Source organism: Mirounga angustirostris, unplaced genomic scaffold, assembly GCF_029215605.1.
Source record: "Mirounga angustirostris isolate CCGP_5_RB_7025 unplaced genomic scaffold, mMirAng1.0.hap1 SCAF_5, whole genome shotgun sequence".
In the NCBI taxonomy this organism is placed as follows: Eukaryota; Metazoa; Chordata; class Mammalia; order Carnivora; family Phocidae; genus Mirounga; species Mirounga angustirostris.
In genome coordinates, this window is record NW_026991713.1 from 175,068,233 (window position 1) to 175,087,289 (window position 19,057).

The 19,057-nt window shown below is 44.5% G+C and overlaps 1 protein-coding gene across 3 annotated transcripts in view; it reads right to left on the minus strand.

The window, feature by feature from the left end:
* Positions 1-19,057, minus strand: part of LMTK2 (lemur tyrosine kinase 2) — an 81,215-nt gene that overhangs the window by 24,296 nt on the left and 37,862 nt on the right. For all 3 annotated transcript variants that reach the window (XM_064593308.1, XM_064593307.1, XM_045875817.3), the window contains exons 5-7: positions 16,942-17,060; positions 16,672-16,759; positions 5,104-5,237 (exon numbers count right to left, since the gene is read on the minus strand). In XM_064593308.1, the coding sequence (XP_064449378.1) occupies positions 5,104-5,237; positions 16,672-16,759; positions 16,942-17,060 (341 nt within the window). The remainder of the gene's footprint in view (positions 1-5,103; positions 5,238-16,671; positions 16,760-16,941; positions 17,061-19,057) is intronic.

Genomic DNA, 19,057 nt, shown 5'->3' on the forward strand with positions numbered 1-19,057 from the left:
GCGAGGGTCCCGAGGCAAAGCGGCCCTCCACCCGAAGACCCCCCCGCCTTCATTTCCCCCCTGCTTTGTCCACATGCTCAGCCTGCAGCTGAGTTCCTTCCCCGAGGGCACAGCACAGCCAGCCCAAGCCTCCAGCTCTGTCCTCTCTACTAGCCCGGCCATGCGCACGCATAGGCTTTTTGCATTAACTGGGTTACAGGAATACTAGGCTTCTTCTAAGGCTTCCTCAAGAGCTGCAGTTCTTTCTTTTTTTTTAATTAAAAAAATGTGTTTTGTTTTTTTTTTAAACTATCTTCCTCCCCCAGTTCCACCCATTCCAGGTAACATGTATTAACAAACCGGTAGGTATGATCTTTCTGTATTTTCCCACAGGCATAGTGTGCACACAAGAACACACAGATGCGGGGAGTAAGGAGCATTTGCTTTACGCAACATTATGTCTACCTCTCCACATCTTTATTTCCCACCCAACAACATCACAACGTGGAAATCCCTCCGGGTCAACTAGTCCAGCAGCTCTACATCTTTCCCTACGATAGCTGTGTGGTATTCCACAGTGCGGACGGCCTCAGGCTGGTTCTCAGTCCCCCCATGAACGTTTACTTTGTCGTGTTTATTTTTTTCATCATCGCCTCAAATGCTGCTACGACAGATCATTCCACTCCATGTCCTTAAGTTCCGGTGCCTCTCTGTCCTATGGAAGTGAGTCTAGCAATGGGAATGTGTTATTTTTTAATACAGTTATTGCTCTAATAGCTCTTCAAAAACTGGTCATGATTTATATGCGATTCAGGACAGAAACTTCCCCACATCCCTACCAGCAACAGATGCAGCGGTTCCTTCAGCTCTGAGGTTCCATGCCTTTAACCTGCACGTCCCTAACTTCCGAAGGGGATCCCCTTCCCATCTGTCTCTGTCCGTCTGTCCAGGGGCTCATCGTCCTCTCGCCAATCCACCACATCTGTCTGGTGTCGCGAGTGGTCGCCCTGCGGCTGCTCCTTGTGTCGGCAGCTACACCTTCCCAAGTCTGTCGTCCACTCACTTTGCTGTGGTGTCTGTTGCTACGCAAAACATTTAATTTTTACAGAGCAGTCAACCTTCCATGTAATAGCCACCCGTTATTTTACAGCTCCTGGGTTTCCCACCTCAGTAAAGGAGGGCCTTTCTAGTTAGGCCTCGCTCATCGCTGGGAAACACATACAGCCTTCCAGAATTTTGCCAATATCACATTTATTTCTTATACCTTGATTTTCACATACGGGACGGTGCAGAGGTCCAATGATTTCCCAGACGGGTAATGAACTGTGCCCGCATTTAACAGGGAAGCCATCTCTTCCCCACTGACGGGAGTTTCACTTTTGCCATACGTTCACTTGCTCTATGCACTGTCTACTCTCCACCAATCTGTTTCTCCATCAAAACCATACTGATCTCGGGCGCCTGGGTGGCTCAGTCGTTAAGCGTCTGCCTTCGGCTCAGGTCATGATCCCAGGGTCCTGGGATCGAGCCCCACATCGGGCTCCCTGCTCGGCAGGAAGCCTGCTTCTCGCTCTCCCACTCCCCCTGCTTGTGTTCCTACTCTCGCTATCTCTCTCTCTGTCAAATAAATAAATAAAATCTTTAAAAAAAAAAAAAAAAACCATACTGATCTCTATCCCAGGAGTTTGCTGTGAGTTCTGATACCTCGTAAAGCAAGCCTCCCTTTCTGCCCCAACAATTCACTTCTTTTTCATACTCTACTGGCTCTTCTAGACACTTATTTTTCCATGTGAAGCTAAACATAATTTTTACCCCCTCCCCCCCACAAATCCTGTGAGGATTCTTACTGGGATTGTTTATAAAGTTGCTGTATTAATTTTGAGTTAACATGAGTGCCTGGGTGGCCCAGTTGGTTAAGCGTCTGCCTTCAGCTCAGGTCATGATCCCAGCATCCTGGGATTGAGCCCCACATCAGGCTCCCTGCTCAGTGGGGAGTCTGCTTCTCTCCCTCTGCCCCTCCCCCAGCTTGTGAACTCTCTTGTTCACTCTCTTTCTCAAATACATAAAATCTTAAAAAAGATAATTTTGAGTGAACTGACATTTTTGTATTGTCTTCCCACCATAAAATGGGGTACATCTTTCCATTTGTTCACATGTTTTATGTCCTTCGGTAAGACTGCACAGCTTCCTTCACACAGTCCTGTGTCTTTCTCACATTTATTCCCAAGTAATTTATAATAAATCATAATAGATAATTTTTGTGGCACTGGTGAAAACGGAATGGGGTTTTCTTTGCCCTCATTTCCAGGGAAACTTTAGTATAGCTATAAGCAAGCTACAATATATTTCCTAATTTAGTTTTGTTTTTTAAAGAAACTAGTACCTTGCTTTTTCTAAACATACAGTATCGTGTCACCAGTAAAAAACGGTGACCAGTGATTGTTTAGGGTAGCTTGCTGGCTAAGAGTGAACAGTGGTCACGCGGGTACTCCTCAAGGCCGTGGCCACACAGGTCTTCACCACAAGGCCCACGCTGCCCGCTGGAACCTCTGTGCACTTAGCTCATCGCAGTGACCTGTGGTATCTCACTGGAGCCGCTAAGGAAGGCTGACAGGGAAAGGACAGGAAGTCCCAGGCTCTCAGCCAGAAAGGCAGAATGGTGTGGAATGTAGCATACCGGCAGCTTCTGCTGTTTACACGGCCTTCATGGATGTCACATGTAAACTTCAGAGATGCAGGCTACCTAAGACCCAGGCATATGTCTCCTCTTAAACAATAAACAAAAATAAAATTTAATTGGGGGTGCTTTACTAGATCAGTTTCCAAAATAGCAAACAGCTTTTAGTTGGACGTGTGGGCTATTCTATTTTCAACCAACACAGAAAGCCCGACTTTGAGTCAGCCAATAAATATTCTGAATTCCGATTTTAAAACATGCTAGATTGCTACCATCAAAAAAAAAAAAAACAACTTAAAGCATAAATTTTGCCCCAAGTGGGAATTTTACATAAAATATAGCTACTTAAGGGGCACCTGGGTGGCTCAGTTGTTAAGCATCTGCCTTTGGCTCAGGTCATGATCCCGGGGTTCTGGGACCAAGTCCCACATCAGGCTCCCTGCTCAGCAGGAAACCTACTTCTCCCTCTCCCACTCCCTGTTTGTGTTCCCTCTCTTGCTATCTCTCTCCCTCTCTCTGTCAAATAAGTAAATAAAATCTTTAAAAAAAAAAAAAATATATATATATATAGCTACTTGAGAGAGAGAGAGAGGGACGCCTGGGTGACTCAGTCGGTTAAGTGTCTGCCTTCGGCTCAGGTCATGATCCCGGGGTCCTGGAATCAAGTCCCACACTGGGCTCCCTGCTCAGTGGGGAGCCTGCTTCTCCCTCTCCTTTTGCCCCTCGCCCCTTGTGCTCTCTCTCTCTCTCTCTCTCTCTGACAAATAAATAAAAGAGACAGAGGGAGGGAGGGAGGGGGACAGATGCCAATAGTTTAAAGAATGTTCTTTACCTTGAGTTTTTGTACCTGGATAACATCCAAACCATGTGATTTAATTTATCATCTTTATTTGTTGTAAAGCTCACACAATTCTAAATTAAGTAGAACTTTAACCTATAGAAACTCAGAGGAAAAGAACATTTACTCTGATGTCTTTGCCAATTTTTAAAATACAGTAGCAGGAACATACCTGAGCTTTAAATGCAATTTCTAGCTGCCTCTGAGGCCTTCACGCTGTTGAGTCTGACATGACACTCTCTCTAAATGCCCCAGCCTCCAAGATCTAAAAACTCCTAAACCACCTTTTAGAGAATAATCTGCTGTGTCTTACAAAAAAGTAACAATACAAATGTGCTGGGTATTAACCTGTTAGAAGAGACTAAAAAATGAAATCCAAGATTTCTCTATTATAAATAGATATTTACATTTTGAAGTTTCGTGTAAGGGATTCTGCCCCGTGCTTGAAGAAACCCATGATCTTTGGGGTATTTCATAAAGCCCTTTATCAGAATGACTTGCTCACTATGCATGTCAAATAAGATACAGATGTACGGGGAAAATGCTAATAATTTTCTTTCCTCCCTACCCTGAAACAACACTGAGAATTTGATAGGGTACTTTTCCACGTCTGTTCTCACACACACACAGGCGCACGCGCCCTCACACCTCTACAAATACAAGCAGGTGTTTTATTTTAAAAAATGGAGTCACACTATAAATATATTCCTGTGCAACCTACCTTTTAAAAAACAGACTAAAAAAAAACAAACCAAAAAACTTCATAGCCCTTAAAGTCAACACACACAGGTGCTCCTTTTCAGCTCTTCGGATCATTAAGAGTTAACTTATTTAATTAAAGTCAAGTAAAGAGAAGCTGGTTTCCCTGGAGACCTGAGAAATAATTTCAAACATATTTTAAACATAAATCAGAGCTCAGAAGGCTGGAGGAGAGTAAGCAGAAACCTCCTTTTGGGTTCACAGAACCATTACCTCAGACAGGACTCCAAGCCCTTTGTTGTTTTAATTACGAAATTACATCAATGGTCTGAGGAGCAAAATACAATGTGCTCGAAGAGCTGCGGCTATTCAAACGGGACTAGGATGGTTTCTGCACAAATGCGTTACACTGACCGCTGTGCTGGCCACACGCAACCCCTGACCACCTGCGACGGCCCCGGGGGGCGGGCGGGGGAGGGGAAGCCGGCCTCTCGGGGCCGCCCCACCGCTGCTCGGCCCTCCACGAAGACAGGCCGCCAGCCTACCAGATCCTCTCTCCCTCACCCAGGAACCTCGCAGTTAGAACCACAGCCTGAAGCTGACACGAACGGGACGCACAGAGAGATGTCAGCAGGGAGACTGGCACCGTCTGCTCTCGGTGCTGAGCCAACTTTTCACGTTCTCTGAAATTCTGGAGATGGCTTCTAGACCTCGGGCCGTATGAAGACATTCTGTTCCCTGGTATCGGTTTAACCGCAGCCCAACTCCACCCTCATCCCGACCCTGGGACATGCAGGACAGCTTCGACTTATCCGCCCTCCGGAGTCCTCTGCAGAACCTCGACACCACGGCGCCTCCTCTCCTCGGGCGCAGCCTGGGCGGGGAGCGCGGCGCGGCCCGACGGACCCACCTGTGCAGGAAATGCAGCTTGTGCATGGCAGCCAGGCCCGCTGCGATCTCGCAGGCCATCCGCTGCAGCAGCATGGTCTGCGAGTCCCCCCTCATGTGCTCTTGCTCGTTGCGCAGGTAAGCTTTTAGGTCACCCTGCAAAAAGGAGTCCAGGTCAGCTCCCAAAGGGGACGAGGTGAAAGCCCTGGCAACCCAACAGGCGCCTTAGCTAATGTTAACTATCAAGGTTGTTTATTAGAAATCACTTAGATCTGACCTTGATAAAGAATCTAATTCGAACAAGTTCCAAGTTACAAAGAGTAATTCCACCCAAAAACTTCAAAGTACAGAAAACACTGTTACCTTTTAGGATCATTCTAACTATTAATATTAGTTTACCTTTAAACAAACTAAGTATTAGTTTATATGAACACATGTAAAACAAAACAGTAAAAATAAGATAATTTTTCAATGATGCACAATATAAACTAAGTGCAGAGGTATGGAAGTTTCCCAGTAACTAATGATATGGTGCCGTGTGCACTGCCTTTAAGGATCCTAGGAGACACACGGTCAGAGAACATTACATCATGAATGCTACCACCAAAGCACCTGTGAGCAACGGAGAGGGAGAGAACCAAAGGACACTGGGTGGCAGAGGAGGGAAAAAGCACGCGGAGTGCTGGCCAAGTCTCTGCCAGCCTCCCTAGGGCCCTGTGCTGCCCAGCCACTCTGAGGAAGAACATTCCAGCCCTCCAGAAAAACTCATAAAGTTACGAAGCCTGCTCAAAGGAGGGCAGCATGGACAGGAAAATGAACAAATTCACACCCGGACACCCGAAACGCAAATGCTGAAACACAGAGCCCTGCAGGCACTCCTGCTGGACTTCCCTGTGCTCCCCCTGCTTTCTGCCGGGACTTTAACTCAGGACCTTATGTTTTGGGGGAATATACGTTTAAGGAAATAAAATCTTCCACATTCTCCTTATCACGTGAGTAAATATTTATTGATCTGACTCAATTCCAAACTAAAGCTTTATATAAATGGTTGATACAATTTAGAAAGCAAGCCAATAGCTTTCAATGTACATTATACCTGAGTCAAGGAAAGACTCCAACTAAGGAAGAGAATGCATTTCTTACCACTGTTAGGAAAGACAGCCAATTTATCAAATTCTTCCCAGAGTAAAAACCTTAAAGCACAATATCGTGTTACAAACATCTGCCGACTTTCAATGCTAAGCACATTACAATGTAAATTCTAGGTCCACTCCAGGAATCCTTCATTCCCAGTTTCAGGGATTTGTATATGAATGATAATGTTGAGATTCATAATCACTGACACTGGAACTTCTGAGCAGTGTGCCAAGCTCTGTGCTAGGAGCTTCTACACTCGTTGCCTCAAATAATTCTTGCAATCTGAAACACTTCCTGGATGTAGAAATGAGGCCCAGGGAGGAGGTGAAGAAGCGTGCACAAGGCCACAGCCAATAAAATAAAAATTTCTATTTGGCTTAAAAATAAAAATTGGTCTCATTATAGTAAGACCCAGATTGATATTATTATCAAAATTATCAAAATTCTTTGGATAATAGTTGTTCAAAAAGGAAATCTGTAAATGTAATTACCAGATTACATTACCAGATTACACTCCTACTTCTCAGTTTTACCAACCTGTCAAGAAGATCCTACTTAGGGAGGCAGATCGAATCAATTTATTTTATAAGAATGAATGTAAAATAACTTAATGTCAACCCCATGGATTTGTCAGATTCTCCCAAACATAACGGAACTTTGGCAGGACAGGGGGGTTATGGTGGGGGTTTTGTGCCCTCAGGACCCATGTCTCCGACCTCTTATTTCCTCCCAGACATGATGCTGGAATTGCAAGTTGCTCCAGAAAAGAAACAGACCCTTTCTTGCCTTTTAAAAACACATGCCCCTCCCTGCTCCACAGGAAGCCTGCTTCTCCCTCTCCCACTCCCCCTGCTTGTGTTTCTTCTCTCGCTGTGTCTGTGTCAAATAAATAAATAAAATCTTAAAAACAACAACAACAAAACACACGCCCCTTCCCGCCCCTGCCCCGCCCTCGCCCAGGCTAGCCTCTACCCAGCGGTGGGAGTGGTGGGAATAACGACGATTCTCACAATAATTACATTAACCTAAACAAACACCAGCAACAAGCTCCAGGCCTACAGGCTAATGGGATTTTCAAAAGATAGCCCATGCGGAAACTAAATATGAAAATAAATAGTTTAAGTTTATTTACCTTACCAATGAAATGGCAACTTAAAGCCATTTGTCTACCCCTCTCCTGCAATATCCATCTAAGGAAAAAATTACGCTCACACAAAAGCAGCATTATGGTGCGCTGTATCTGGCCAATTCGCAAAACAAACAAGCTGCTGGCAAGCACTGAACACTTCGCAAGTGACCTTGGCCATGAAGGCAGAACGGCAGAGTGGGTGTAGTTATTTTTCAAGATTATCTAAAGCACAGTTTACCCTTGGACAATGCGGGGGTTAGGGGCACCGACCCCTGAGCGGCCGAAAATTGACATGTACCTTTAGACTCTTCAAAAACATAACAACTAACAGCCTGTTGGTGCCCAGAAGCCTTACTGAGTAACATAAAGAGTCACTTAACACATATTTTGTCTGTTACATATATTATATACTATATTCTTAAGGTAAGACAGGAAAAAGAAAATGTTAAAAAAAAATCCTGCGCTTACTGGGAAAAAACGGCGTCTAGGTGGACCCGCGCAGTTGCAACTCATGTTGTTCAAGGGGCAACTGTATACTCATTACCGCTCACTATGTTAAGAGGTCTTGTCTCCCCAATAATTCACTCTCCAAATTTCACCAGGAGGTAAAATATAACAGCAGAAGGGGATTTTGCTTAGGAATGTTCATGCTCCTAATGTTTCGAGCTTGGCAAAACTAAAAGGCTCTCCCCACCCCCCATGACGGAGCTGAAGCTAGCAGTTAGCACAACCTCTAACCTGGGTGAGGAGCTAACATCAGTGCGTGAGGAGGAGCCTGATCACGGTTTCTCCTGGACGGGACTTATAGTTTGTGCAGGACCCAGGGGTAGTTCTATGTTCCAGAAAGATCCTCAGAGCTCTCCTGGTACCACTGTTAAATCTTCTTTAAGGTTTTATTTATTTGAGAGAGAAAGAGAACGAGCGGCATGGGCAGAGGAGATGGAGAGAGAGAGAGAATCTCAAGCAGACTCCACACTGAGCACAGAGCCTGACGGGCTCAATCTCATGACCCTGAGATCACGACCTGAACCGAAATCAAGAGTCTGGCGCTTAACCAACTGAGCCACCCAGGCGCCCCGGTACCAGTGTTAAAAGAAAAAAAAATCAGCATATAAGCTTTGATTACAGTAAAAAATGTTTATATTAAATACTAAAATATTTACTTAGACTTTAATACTTCAGACTCTCCAAAAACGTTCTATTCATTCTATCCAAAACAGACAAAACTGTATTGAGATATCTGGTTTATTTTATGTTTCAGTGGTACTTAATGAGTAGACAGGGATTACTACTTTGGTCCCTTATTTAAAGAAAAGAATCATGAAGAACAGCAATGTATTCTGAATCAAAGTATACTTTCTTTTCTGCAAGTCTTAAAAATTTCTCAGACCCTCCCCAAAACCTCCCAAAAAGACTCGAAAAGAAACATGTATGACGCTAGATGGCAGCAAAGCGCCGCACCAAACACTCTGAGGGAGCAGGGACTGGGAATGGCCTCCTGCACTGAGTCACCCAAAGACCTTCAGAGGGACCCTCACACGTGTCCTCTTGACTTCCAATCCAAACCGCCACAAGGGCTCTAGCCAGCTTTCTGCAGGGCACTGAGAACAATGAATTAATTTCATCATAATGTAAAAACTCAACAAGTCAAGAGTTCAATAACTGGAAAATTACAGTCATTTATAGGTTTAACAGGATGACTTGGGGGGGAAATTTATGATTTGTAAACAAAAATCTGAATGAAAGGATGCAAGGCGGGCATGAAGAGCCACATACTCAGTCCCCGCCGATGAACGAAAATGTCCACATCAAGCTGAATGTCCCGAGCACCTGTCTGGTCACCCCCCGCCCGCCCCGGGCCTCTTTCTCAGCACGCAAGCCCCCACCTGCCAGTGTCCACACCCTGACACACCATCTTCTGCTGTTACAGATTATTCACCCCTGTACCCAAACACCCCCCAGGTCAGTCCAACCAAGAACCAAACAAGCCTCCCTCCGCCTCCACACGCCCCTTGCACTCGCATCCCATTTCCCTCTTCCCTCCACAGATGAACTCTATTCTGGCTGACTCACCCTCCACTCTCTCAAGACCACCCCCCCCCGCCCCCACGCTCGGCTGCAGCTGCCCCCACGGCGCCCTCCCACCGCGTCTCACCAGCACAGCCAAGGTGGAGCCCTCCCTTCTCTCTCCACCTGTCTCCCGGTCTCCTCCTATTCTCACTTGGCAGGCTTTCCCAGCCCTGGGCTGGATCTTCCTCCTCACTGATCTGTAGGTGCCGGCACAGCCCAGGGCTCCATCCTGGTTCTTGTCACTGCGGACACTCCTTTCCTATCCACCGCATGGCTTTAAAAATCATTTCTAACACATTTTTCAGGCTCAAAGCCCTCCATCCCCCGAGCCCCAGACTCATCCTCCCAACTGCTGACTTGATGCCCTCTCCTGGACGCCCTAAGGCGCACCTCAAATCTAACAGGCCTGATACGTAACTCGCACAAACTGCTCCATCTCAGGAAATGGCATCACGGTCTTCCCAGTAGATCAGATCAAAACTGAAGACCTCATTCTTGGGTTTGCTGTCTCTAGATTCCCACATCCAACCCCTCACCAAGTCTATTTTCACTGAGAGCCAGGGCCTCAGGGCCCAGGGCCACAGCCAGACGTGCAAAGGGGGAAGCCACCAGCAGGGCCCAGGGACCCCCTCTCCACCCAGGTGCCCACGCCCTCACTGTCAAGCCTGATCACGGTCATCGTCCTGCGGTACTAGTGTCCCCTCTACCACCCCTGGGTTAGGGACACTGTCCACACGCACCTCTGTTCCCCTGTAACTCCATGTCCTCTCTTCTACATGAGCTCTATGGGGGCAGGGACGCGTCATTCATCTTCGTATGCCCAGCACCTAGAAGGTTCCCTGGTGCATGAGCTTACTTAATGAATATATTTATAAATAAGACATACCCATTAACTAGGCATCTTCTGTACAAAAGGACAATTCTAAACCAGAGGCTCCTCACTGGTGGAAAAAATATATACAAGCATTAAACCACCTGGTATAAAAACGCACAGAATAAAATCAGGCCATCAGTTAAAATCCCCACTTTGCCATTGGTAATTATGTGACCTCAGGCAAGTCGATTAACCAGATAAATAAAGAACAGAAAGCGTGGTGCTAAAGCCAGACAGACCTGGGTTCAATGAATACCTTCATCTCTCTCAGCCTCAGTTTTCCAATCTGTAAAACAAAACTACTGCCACCCATCTCACAGGGCTCTCAGGACCCACGAAGGGAGTAAAGGACAGCCCCAGGCCTAGCACAGACAAGCTAGAGCCTTCCCTTCCTTAGGCCTCTTGGTGGGCAGCGGCCAAGGTTCCTTTGGCCCCAAGAGCCCATGATTCCAAGTGTTACCAACTCTTGATGAGAAACGGAATAAAGCAAACCCCACAGAGGAATATGCTGCGCATGGAGAATCCCAAATGGACTGCTTTCCCCTTCCCATGTGGCCACTGCTAATTCCTCTCAGAAACTCACTCCCTGCTTTATCAGCTGACTATCATAAAGGTAATGTGCACCTGACATCAAGAACGCTCCCTTGCAAAGAAAATACCATCTCTTGCTTCAGGGTCAGGTGACAGAGTCAAAGAAACCGATGACTCTTCAGAAAGATTAAGATGGAACAACGTGGCTGTCACCTCAGCCTGCAGTCTGGGCTCCAGAAGGTCTGCCTCTGGTTTTCACCCTTCCAACTGATCTTTCCCAGCAGATGCCAACCTGCTTCTCCAGTCTCCACACCCCTGCGGGGCACTGCGAGCTCGTCCACCCAGCTCAGGCCAGTCAGGCTAACACAGGTCTATCCAATCACTCCTGCACACTCCAAGCAAACACCTTCTCCAAAGCAAAGCCTTCTGCAATGATCCTAGTTAGAACTGCAATACTTTTTTTTTTTTTAAATAAGCTCTATGCTCAATGTGGGGCTTGCCCGTGTCCCGGAGGGCACCACGCAGGAGCGGGATGACTCACCTCTGCGCTCCCCGGGCGCTGTGCACAGCCCTTTGTACTTCATAGGTGCCTGGCACACTTCCGCTGAATGAGCGAGCCTTGCCCCCAGAACAATCTCCTTGCCTGGATATTCATGCGAGAGCACTGTGTACCTCCCATGGCAACAAGTTATAGACAACCCCCTGCAGCCACCTCTCCCTCCGTGAACGTTGCGCCATCGGCATTATAAACTGCTGGCTGCCATCCAGCTACCGAACTCACTCAGAAGAGCTTTCATTTTCTTTCACAAAAATTCCAAGATAAAGCGCTTTTCAACAACAGACTGGTAATTCCATCTCGCAAGAATTACTTAAGTGCAAAAATATTCTCTCCCTTCTATTTAAAAGACGTTATCACTGAGTATGATCACTGCCCCGATGACGACTGAAAAGGCCAATGTTCATTCAATAGCTCTTGACCTACTAAGAACATGTGAAGATAGTGGTGCCTTTCACTGTGGCTGCAGCTGCTTATTACCGAGCCTGAGCTATTAACCCTCAGTCCCCTGGATCCTTGCCAGTGGGCCGTTTTGCCTTGGATGACGCCCCTCTGCTCCGGATGGCCTATTTCTGGGAGGGTTGTGGAGCGTCCAGGCTGGGAGCAGGGCTCAGTGTTGAAGCGAGGCTTTGGTGTGTCGGGGGGACATCCCTGCAGCTGGGGGCCCTCTTTGGCTCACTGGGATGACGCTACCTGACGCTTCCTGCCACGTGGCCACCGCATATACTGAGCCCGGACAACTGGACTTCAGAGTTGGGGACCCTGCCAAGGCCGCAGCGCTTGCTGCTGCTGAGCCTGCTCCCGCCGAAGCTTCCTAGGCCCAGAGGTGATGAGCACAGAACTGTCCAACGGCACAAACGTGAGCCCTTGCTGCTGGGCAAGCTGGGGAGTTCCCTGGGTCAACAGGCTCTCCTTGGATGGGAGACTGGGCACTCCAAGCACTGACTGCCAGATTCCCCAAGGGCACAGGGGCATCCTGCTGGCATAGGTGACACGAGGGACAGCGCCTTCACTAACAGTAGGCAATCACTGACTTGGGTGTGCGCGGTAAACAAAGCATTACCATCTTAGCCATTTGTAAGTGTCCAGTTCAGGGGCGTTAAGCACCTTCACACTGTTGTGCAGCCATCCCCACCGTCTGTCTCCAGACTCTTTTCATCTTCCCAAATGGAGACTCTGTCCCCGTTACATACTCAACTCCCCATCCCTCCCTACCCAGTCCCTGGCACTCACGATCCCACTCGCTGTCTCTGTGAGTCTGCTTTAGGTTCCTCGCGTAGGTGGAATCATGCAGTATTTGTCTTTTTGCGGTTTGGCTTATCTGAGCATAATGCCCTCAAAGTTAATCCATGTTGAAGCAGGTGCCAGAATGTCCTTCCTGTTCAAGGCTCAGTAATACTCCATTGTATGGACAGACTCTATTTTATTTATTTATTCATCCACTGATGGGACACTTGATTGCTTCTACCTCTAGGCTACTGTGAATTATGCTGCTGAACACGGGTGTGTACATATCTCTTTTGAAGTGCTTTCAGTGATTTTGGATAACATGTACTTAGAAGTGAAATCGTTGGGTCAGATGGTAATTTTATTTTAATTTTTTGAGAAACAATTATTGTTTTTAAAGTTTTACTGTTGGGGCGCCTGGGTGGCTCAGTTGTTAAGCATCTGCCTTCGGCTCAGGTCATGATCCCAGGGTCCTGGGATCAAGCCCTTCATTGGGCTCCCTGCTCCACGGGAAGCCTGCTTCTCCCTCTCCCACTCCCCCTGCTTATGTTCCCTCTCTTGCTGTGTCTCTGTCAAATAAATAAAATCTTTAAAAAAAAATAAAGTTTTACTGTTGATCAATGTACCACTGGGCAGTGCACTTAAATACAAATAGCTATTAACTCTGCACTGCTAATGAAAGCTGCTGGTGGGGGTGAAGGCTCTTTCCACACATCTAGCCTTCAGGAGTGGACACTCCCCATTATGACTTAGGAGGTTCACATAAAATATGTTTCAAGAAGTCGTAACTGTTAATTCTGGAGAGCTGTATGCATAATCTTCACCCCAAAATACGAAAGCCAGTACAACTTTAGCAAGTTAATATTCTCTGAATACTCAGTCTAAGTACTTGGAGAATATGCATTTAAATGGGAGATCTAAAAAGTACTGGGGAAAAATTTTTATGAAAAGAATGTTAACAGGGGCGCCTGGGGGGCTCAGTTGGCTGTGTCTAGCCTTCAGCTCAGGTCATGATCTCAGGGTTCTGGAATCAAGGTCCGCATCAGGCTCCCTGCTCAGTGGGGAGTCTGCCTGTCCCTCTCCCTCTGTTCCCTCTGCTCCCTCTCTCTCTCAAATAAATAAACTCTTTAAAAAAATGTTAACAAAAAGCATGTAGTTATTATATTTATATAAAAACAATGTATAGTAACAAAGATAAAAAGAATACTCAGGAATCTTATTAATTATGGGTTATCTATGATCATCGTAAAGGCGTTGTTTGTGTATTTTGTAATGTTTTAGAGTTTCTTCATAAAGTGGGTTAAACTCCTAGTTTGGCCCAAAAAGAATAGGTAACTTTGTGAAAAAATAAATTAAAATAGCACTAAAACTAACCCATCACCTGAACCATTCAGAAGAAACATCAAGCTGAGCATCCAGAGGCCTTGCCCATTCCAGGAACAACAACAACAACGTCTAATAAAACTTCCAGGAACGGACAAGGAAGGTGAAGAATAGGAAATACCAGTATGTATGAGACAGTTTAATAAACCACCTTGATTAACCCAGAAATGTGGTATTTCAAGTAGATACGCTTCCTGCCGCATTTCTGTTGTGTTCACTCATGAAGACTGTGGTGACTCTTACTTATAAAAAATATCAAGAGCTTAAGGACCCAGAAAAGCCAGCATGAAGTGTCTCAGAAAACGAGAACTGACAGCAGACTGCTCAGCAGGGAGCCTGCTTCTCCCTCTCCCACTCCCCCTGCTTGTGCTCTCTCTCTTCCTCTCTCTCTCTCTTGCACTCTCTTTCTCAAATAAATAAATAAAATCTTTAAAAAAAATCAAGACTCCAAAAGAAGGCTAGCAAAAAAGCAAAACAGGTAGGTAGGAAAAATAATACAGAATAGGTACATAAAATTCCAAGTATCTCATAAATATAATATACATAAATGGAGTACATGTTCCATGTTAAGTGATCAAGACTGACAAATAAATTTTTTTTTTTTTAAGATTTTTATTTATTTATTTGAGACAGAGAGAATGAGAGACAGAGAGCATGAGAGGGAGGAGGGTCAGAGGGAGAAGCAGACTCCCTGCTGAGCAGGGAGCCCGATGCGGGACTCGATCCTGGGACTCCAGGATCATGACCTGAGCCGAAGGCAGTCGCTCAACCAACTGAGCCACCCAGGCGCCCGACAAATAAAATTTTAACAATAAACTATTTACAGGTGATATAAACCAGAGAAAAGGACTGAGAGAGATAACCAGGAAAATTCTAACCAAAAGAAAGCTGGGATAACTATATTAGTATCAGTAAAAACAGACTTAATCCTTGTAAGGCTTAAAAAGAGCCCCTTCATAATTACGAGAGCTTAAAATTACAACATGTTATATATCAATCCTAAATGTGTATCCCTGACTCAACATTCAAAGGAAATACAACTAGAATTATAAGGAAAATCCATAATCAGAGCAGATTATAATATGCCTCTCAAAAATGGATAGAACACACTCAGACTCCTCCATCAATGCCCTCCCAAATCAGAAGCATAGAGGAGATTTAAACAACCTCATAAATTTGACCCAAAAGGAGCCATACAGGTACATTTGTATAGAATACCAGAATATATACTCCCCCCACCCCCCACAGCACCTACAGATATTAAAAAATACGTTGATCCTAGGGTGAAGATGAATCTAGCCTGGGAGAGAGCTGCAGCTGCCCCAGAGCTAATGCATAAGATGAGTGAGAACCACTTTGCTCTCATCAGTCACTGAGATTTGGGGGTTACTCTGATAATCCAATGAAAGCTAATATAGCAAGGTTATTAATTTTTCTTTGGAATTAACTACCTCTGCCAATGAGCGTAATATTCGAATCACATTTAGGAATTAAAACAAAAATCCACAATGGTTACTGCTCTCTTTCCATTTTACCAGCTGAAAATATTGTGTGAACTAACTGGGGACTTATCCTGATGTACTCCCACTTTTCTGTGGATAGTCTTAATGTTTTAATATTCTGAAAACTGAGACAATGCAAGGGAATTAAAACCTAGCTTTTAAAAACAAATGACTGGGGTGGGGGGATGGGTTAGCCTGGTGATGGGTATTAAAAGAGGGCACGTACTGAATGGAGCAGTGGGTGTTATACGCAAACAATGAATCATGGAACACTATAGCAAAAACTATTAATGTAATGTATGGTGATTAACATAATAAAATAAAAAAAATAAAAACAGATGATTACAGGAAATTTACACATAAAAGTTATTATTCATAAAAACTGCATAAAAAGTTTTTCCACTATAAATCTCAGTAAATAATACTATCATGCAAGAAATTAGGCTATTAATTGTAGGTTAAAAAAATCATCTCATTATTTAAAAATATAAATAGCACATACATTCATTATTTTAAAAAACTGATAGGTCGGGGAGCCTGGGTGGCTCAGTCGGTTAAGCATCTGCCTTTGGCTCAGGTCATGATCTTGGGGTCCTAGGACTGAGCCCCAAGTTGGGCTCCCTGTGCAGCAGGGAGGCTGCTTCTCCCTCTCCCTCTGCCCTACTGCCAACCCCAGCTCTGCTTGCTCGCTCACTCTCGTACTCCCTCTCAAATAAATAAAAATCTTTAAAAAAAATAAAAATAAATAAAAACCTGACAGGTCATGGGTACTCTTGTAAGATCACCTTAATGGGGAAAAGTGTTTTGAACTGCCTAGCTGAAGTCAAGACCTCAAGCTCAGGAAGGGCGATCCTAAATCCACACTCTGGCTCTGCCACATACTTGATAAACAACATTTTCTTCATCTCCGTGAACCTTACTTTAATCATATATATATAAAGTGTGGACAAATATGATTAAATGTAATGCATGCAAGCAGCTTAATATAGAGATGGAATATAAAACAATACTTAAGTGTCAGTTAATAGCATTGTTTCAAAGGTAATGACTTAGTACATCATAAAGTTTTAAAAATGGGGGACAGAAGTGAAAGCAGTCCCTCATCCAGCATTTCTATGTGTCAAAAACACTTGGATGTAACCTTTTAAATGCTTGACCTTGAATTTCCACTAAAGACTTACCAAGTCACAGAACTCAAACACCAGAAGATAGGGAATTGCTTCTACACACTGTCCAACACACTGAAGAATATTTGGATGCTGAAGAATACTAAAAAATAAAAGTCATAGTGTTGTTCATCAAGGAGCATGCTAATAGAACTGTTCAAACAGTAAATCAAATTTTAACACTCATAATGACTGAAATACGATAAATAGCAAAGTCATTTTAAACACCTGATTTTCATTAGACTACAGACTATGTTTACAGAACACACATTAAGGTTTACTTACTAGTAAGGTTCTCCATTTTTCAAAAAAGTATCTTGTTCCTTTGGGCTTGCACTTGCTTTTAACTCCTTCACTATTACTCTTGCTACACTAGTGCCCGTGTAAATCTCTCCAAGGAGGACCTAAAACCAAAGAACAGTTTTTTACTTCACTTCCATCAAAATGGTAAACAAGTATGTCTCATTATCAGGAAGCAGAGTATGGGGAAATAAATTAAGCAACAATCGGGCGCCTGGGTGGCTCAGTTGGTTAAGCGACTGCCTTCGGCTCAGGTCATGATCCTGGAGTCCCGGGATCGAGTCCCATATCGGGCTCCTTGCTCAGCAGGGGGTCTGCTTCTCCCTCTGACCCTCCCCCCTCTCATGTGCTCTCTCTCTCTCATTCTCTCTCTCAAATAAATAAAATCTTTAAAAAAAAAAAATTAAGCAACAATCAGGCCTTCTACTATGAAAATACCACCTCAGAAAAAGCTTGAAAAATGAAACCATTTTCCTTCAGTATTAAACTGTTCACTGGATACTGAAGCTTTCATATATGTATCTGTATTTCTTTTTTATTTATTATAAAATTGTACCATACTTTCCCGGATATTACCAGTGACATCACAGAAGAGTAATTTGTAAGTTCAGTTCAAACATAACTCAAATGTTTCTCAAAACACTTCAATTGGGTTTTGTTCTTTTGTCTCCTTCACATATGAGAAAGTAAACTGACACCCAGGCAATGTACAAATACACTATCGTTGCCTCGTAACTTTAAAAATCTGTGGCATTCCAATTATTCTAGACCTTTATCTTGTACTAAAACTTCAGTCAAAACACAAGGAAAAAATACGCCACTGAAATGAACAGAATACAAAATGAATGAAAATAATGGGGCGCCTGGATGGCTCAGCTAGTTGGGACAACTGACTCTTGATTTCGGCCCAGGTCACGACCTCAGAGTGGTGGGGTCCAGCCCTGTGTAGGGCTCTGTACTCAGCACGGAGTCTGCTTGGGATTCCCTCCCTCTCCCTCTGCGCCTCCCCCGGCTCATGCTCTCTCTCGCTCTCTCTCTCTCGCTCTCTCTCTCTCTCTCTCGAATAGATGAATCTTTTAAAAAAATGAATGAAAGTAAGAGCACACTACAAGTGAAACACCAAATATAAATACTGGACAATACAAAGGCATTCCAAAACATAGTATTTAAGATGAAAATAATGAAGTAAAATTTTTTATTTAAATCAAGAATGATCTAAACTAAAAGCCTTCTTTTTAAAAGTTTTTTATTTTTTATTTATTTATTTATCTATTTTAGATTTTATTTATTTGACAGAGAGAGACACAGCGAAAGAGGGAACACAAGCAGGGGGAGAGGGAGAGGGAGAAGCAGGCTTCCCGCCAAGCAGGGAGCACAATGCGGGGCTCGATCCCAGGACCCCGGGATCATGACCTGAGCCAAAGGCAGACGCTTAACGACTGAGCCACCCAGGCACCCCTAAAATAGTTTTTAATATTTTTATCAAGTAGATTAATTTTAATGCCCTGGAAATAGAGAGTAAGACCTTGAACAGAATATAATGTGTTTATTAAGAACATAAAGGCAGAACAATAAACAGAACAAGGAATTCTGATAATTAACCAAGTCATATACTCTGGTTTCAAATAACCAGCCTGTACATCTATCATAAGCCTAACACTCATAAAATAGCAATTCCAAAAAAGGTTAAAATAATCTCGCTATCTCTCTCTCTCTCTCTGCCATCATTCTTGATCTTCAATGTCTGCAAGGATAATTCATCATTCAACACCTTGACCTCTCAGGTCTTTACCTGACTTCCAATAATCTTTTCTCTGCCTCCATCTTGGCAAAATCTCCTGTGGGTCCAGACCTAGTTAATAACTGGATTATGTCCCAAACCTCAAATTTTGATTTCTCCTTCTCTACCTGTCCTTTAATTTCCAGCTCACTCACTTAAACAGTCTAATCCATCCAATTTGCCCTCCAGATCCATTCATGATACCAACGGTTCCACCATCCCGCCCCTACTGCAAGGCCCCTCTCCCCTCCCAGGAAGCTAAGACCCCACCATCCTGTGCTATCACCACCCCCCTTACCCCTCTCACAGTGCCTTGTGGGC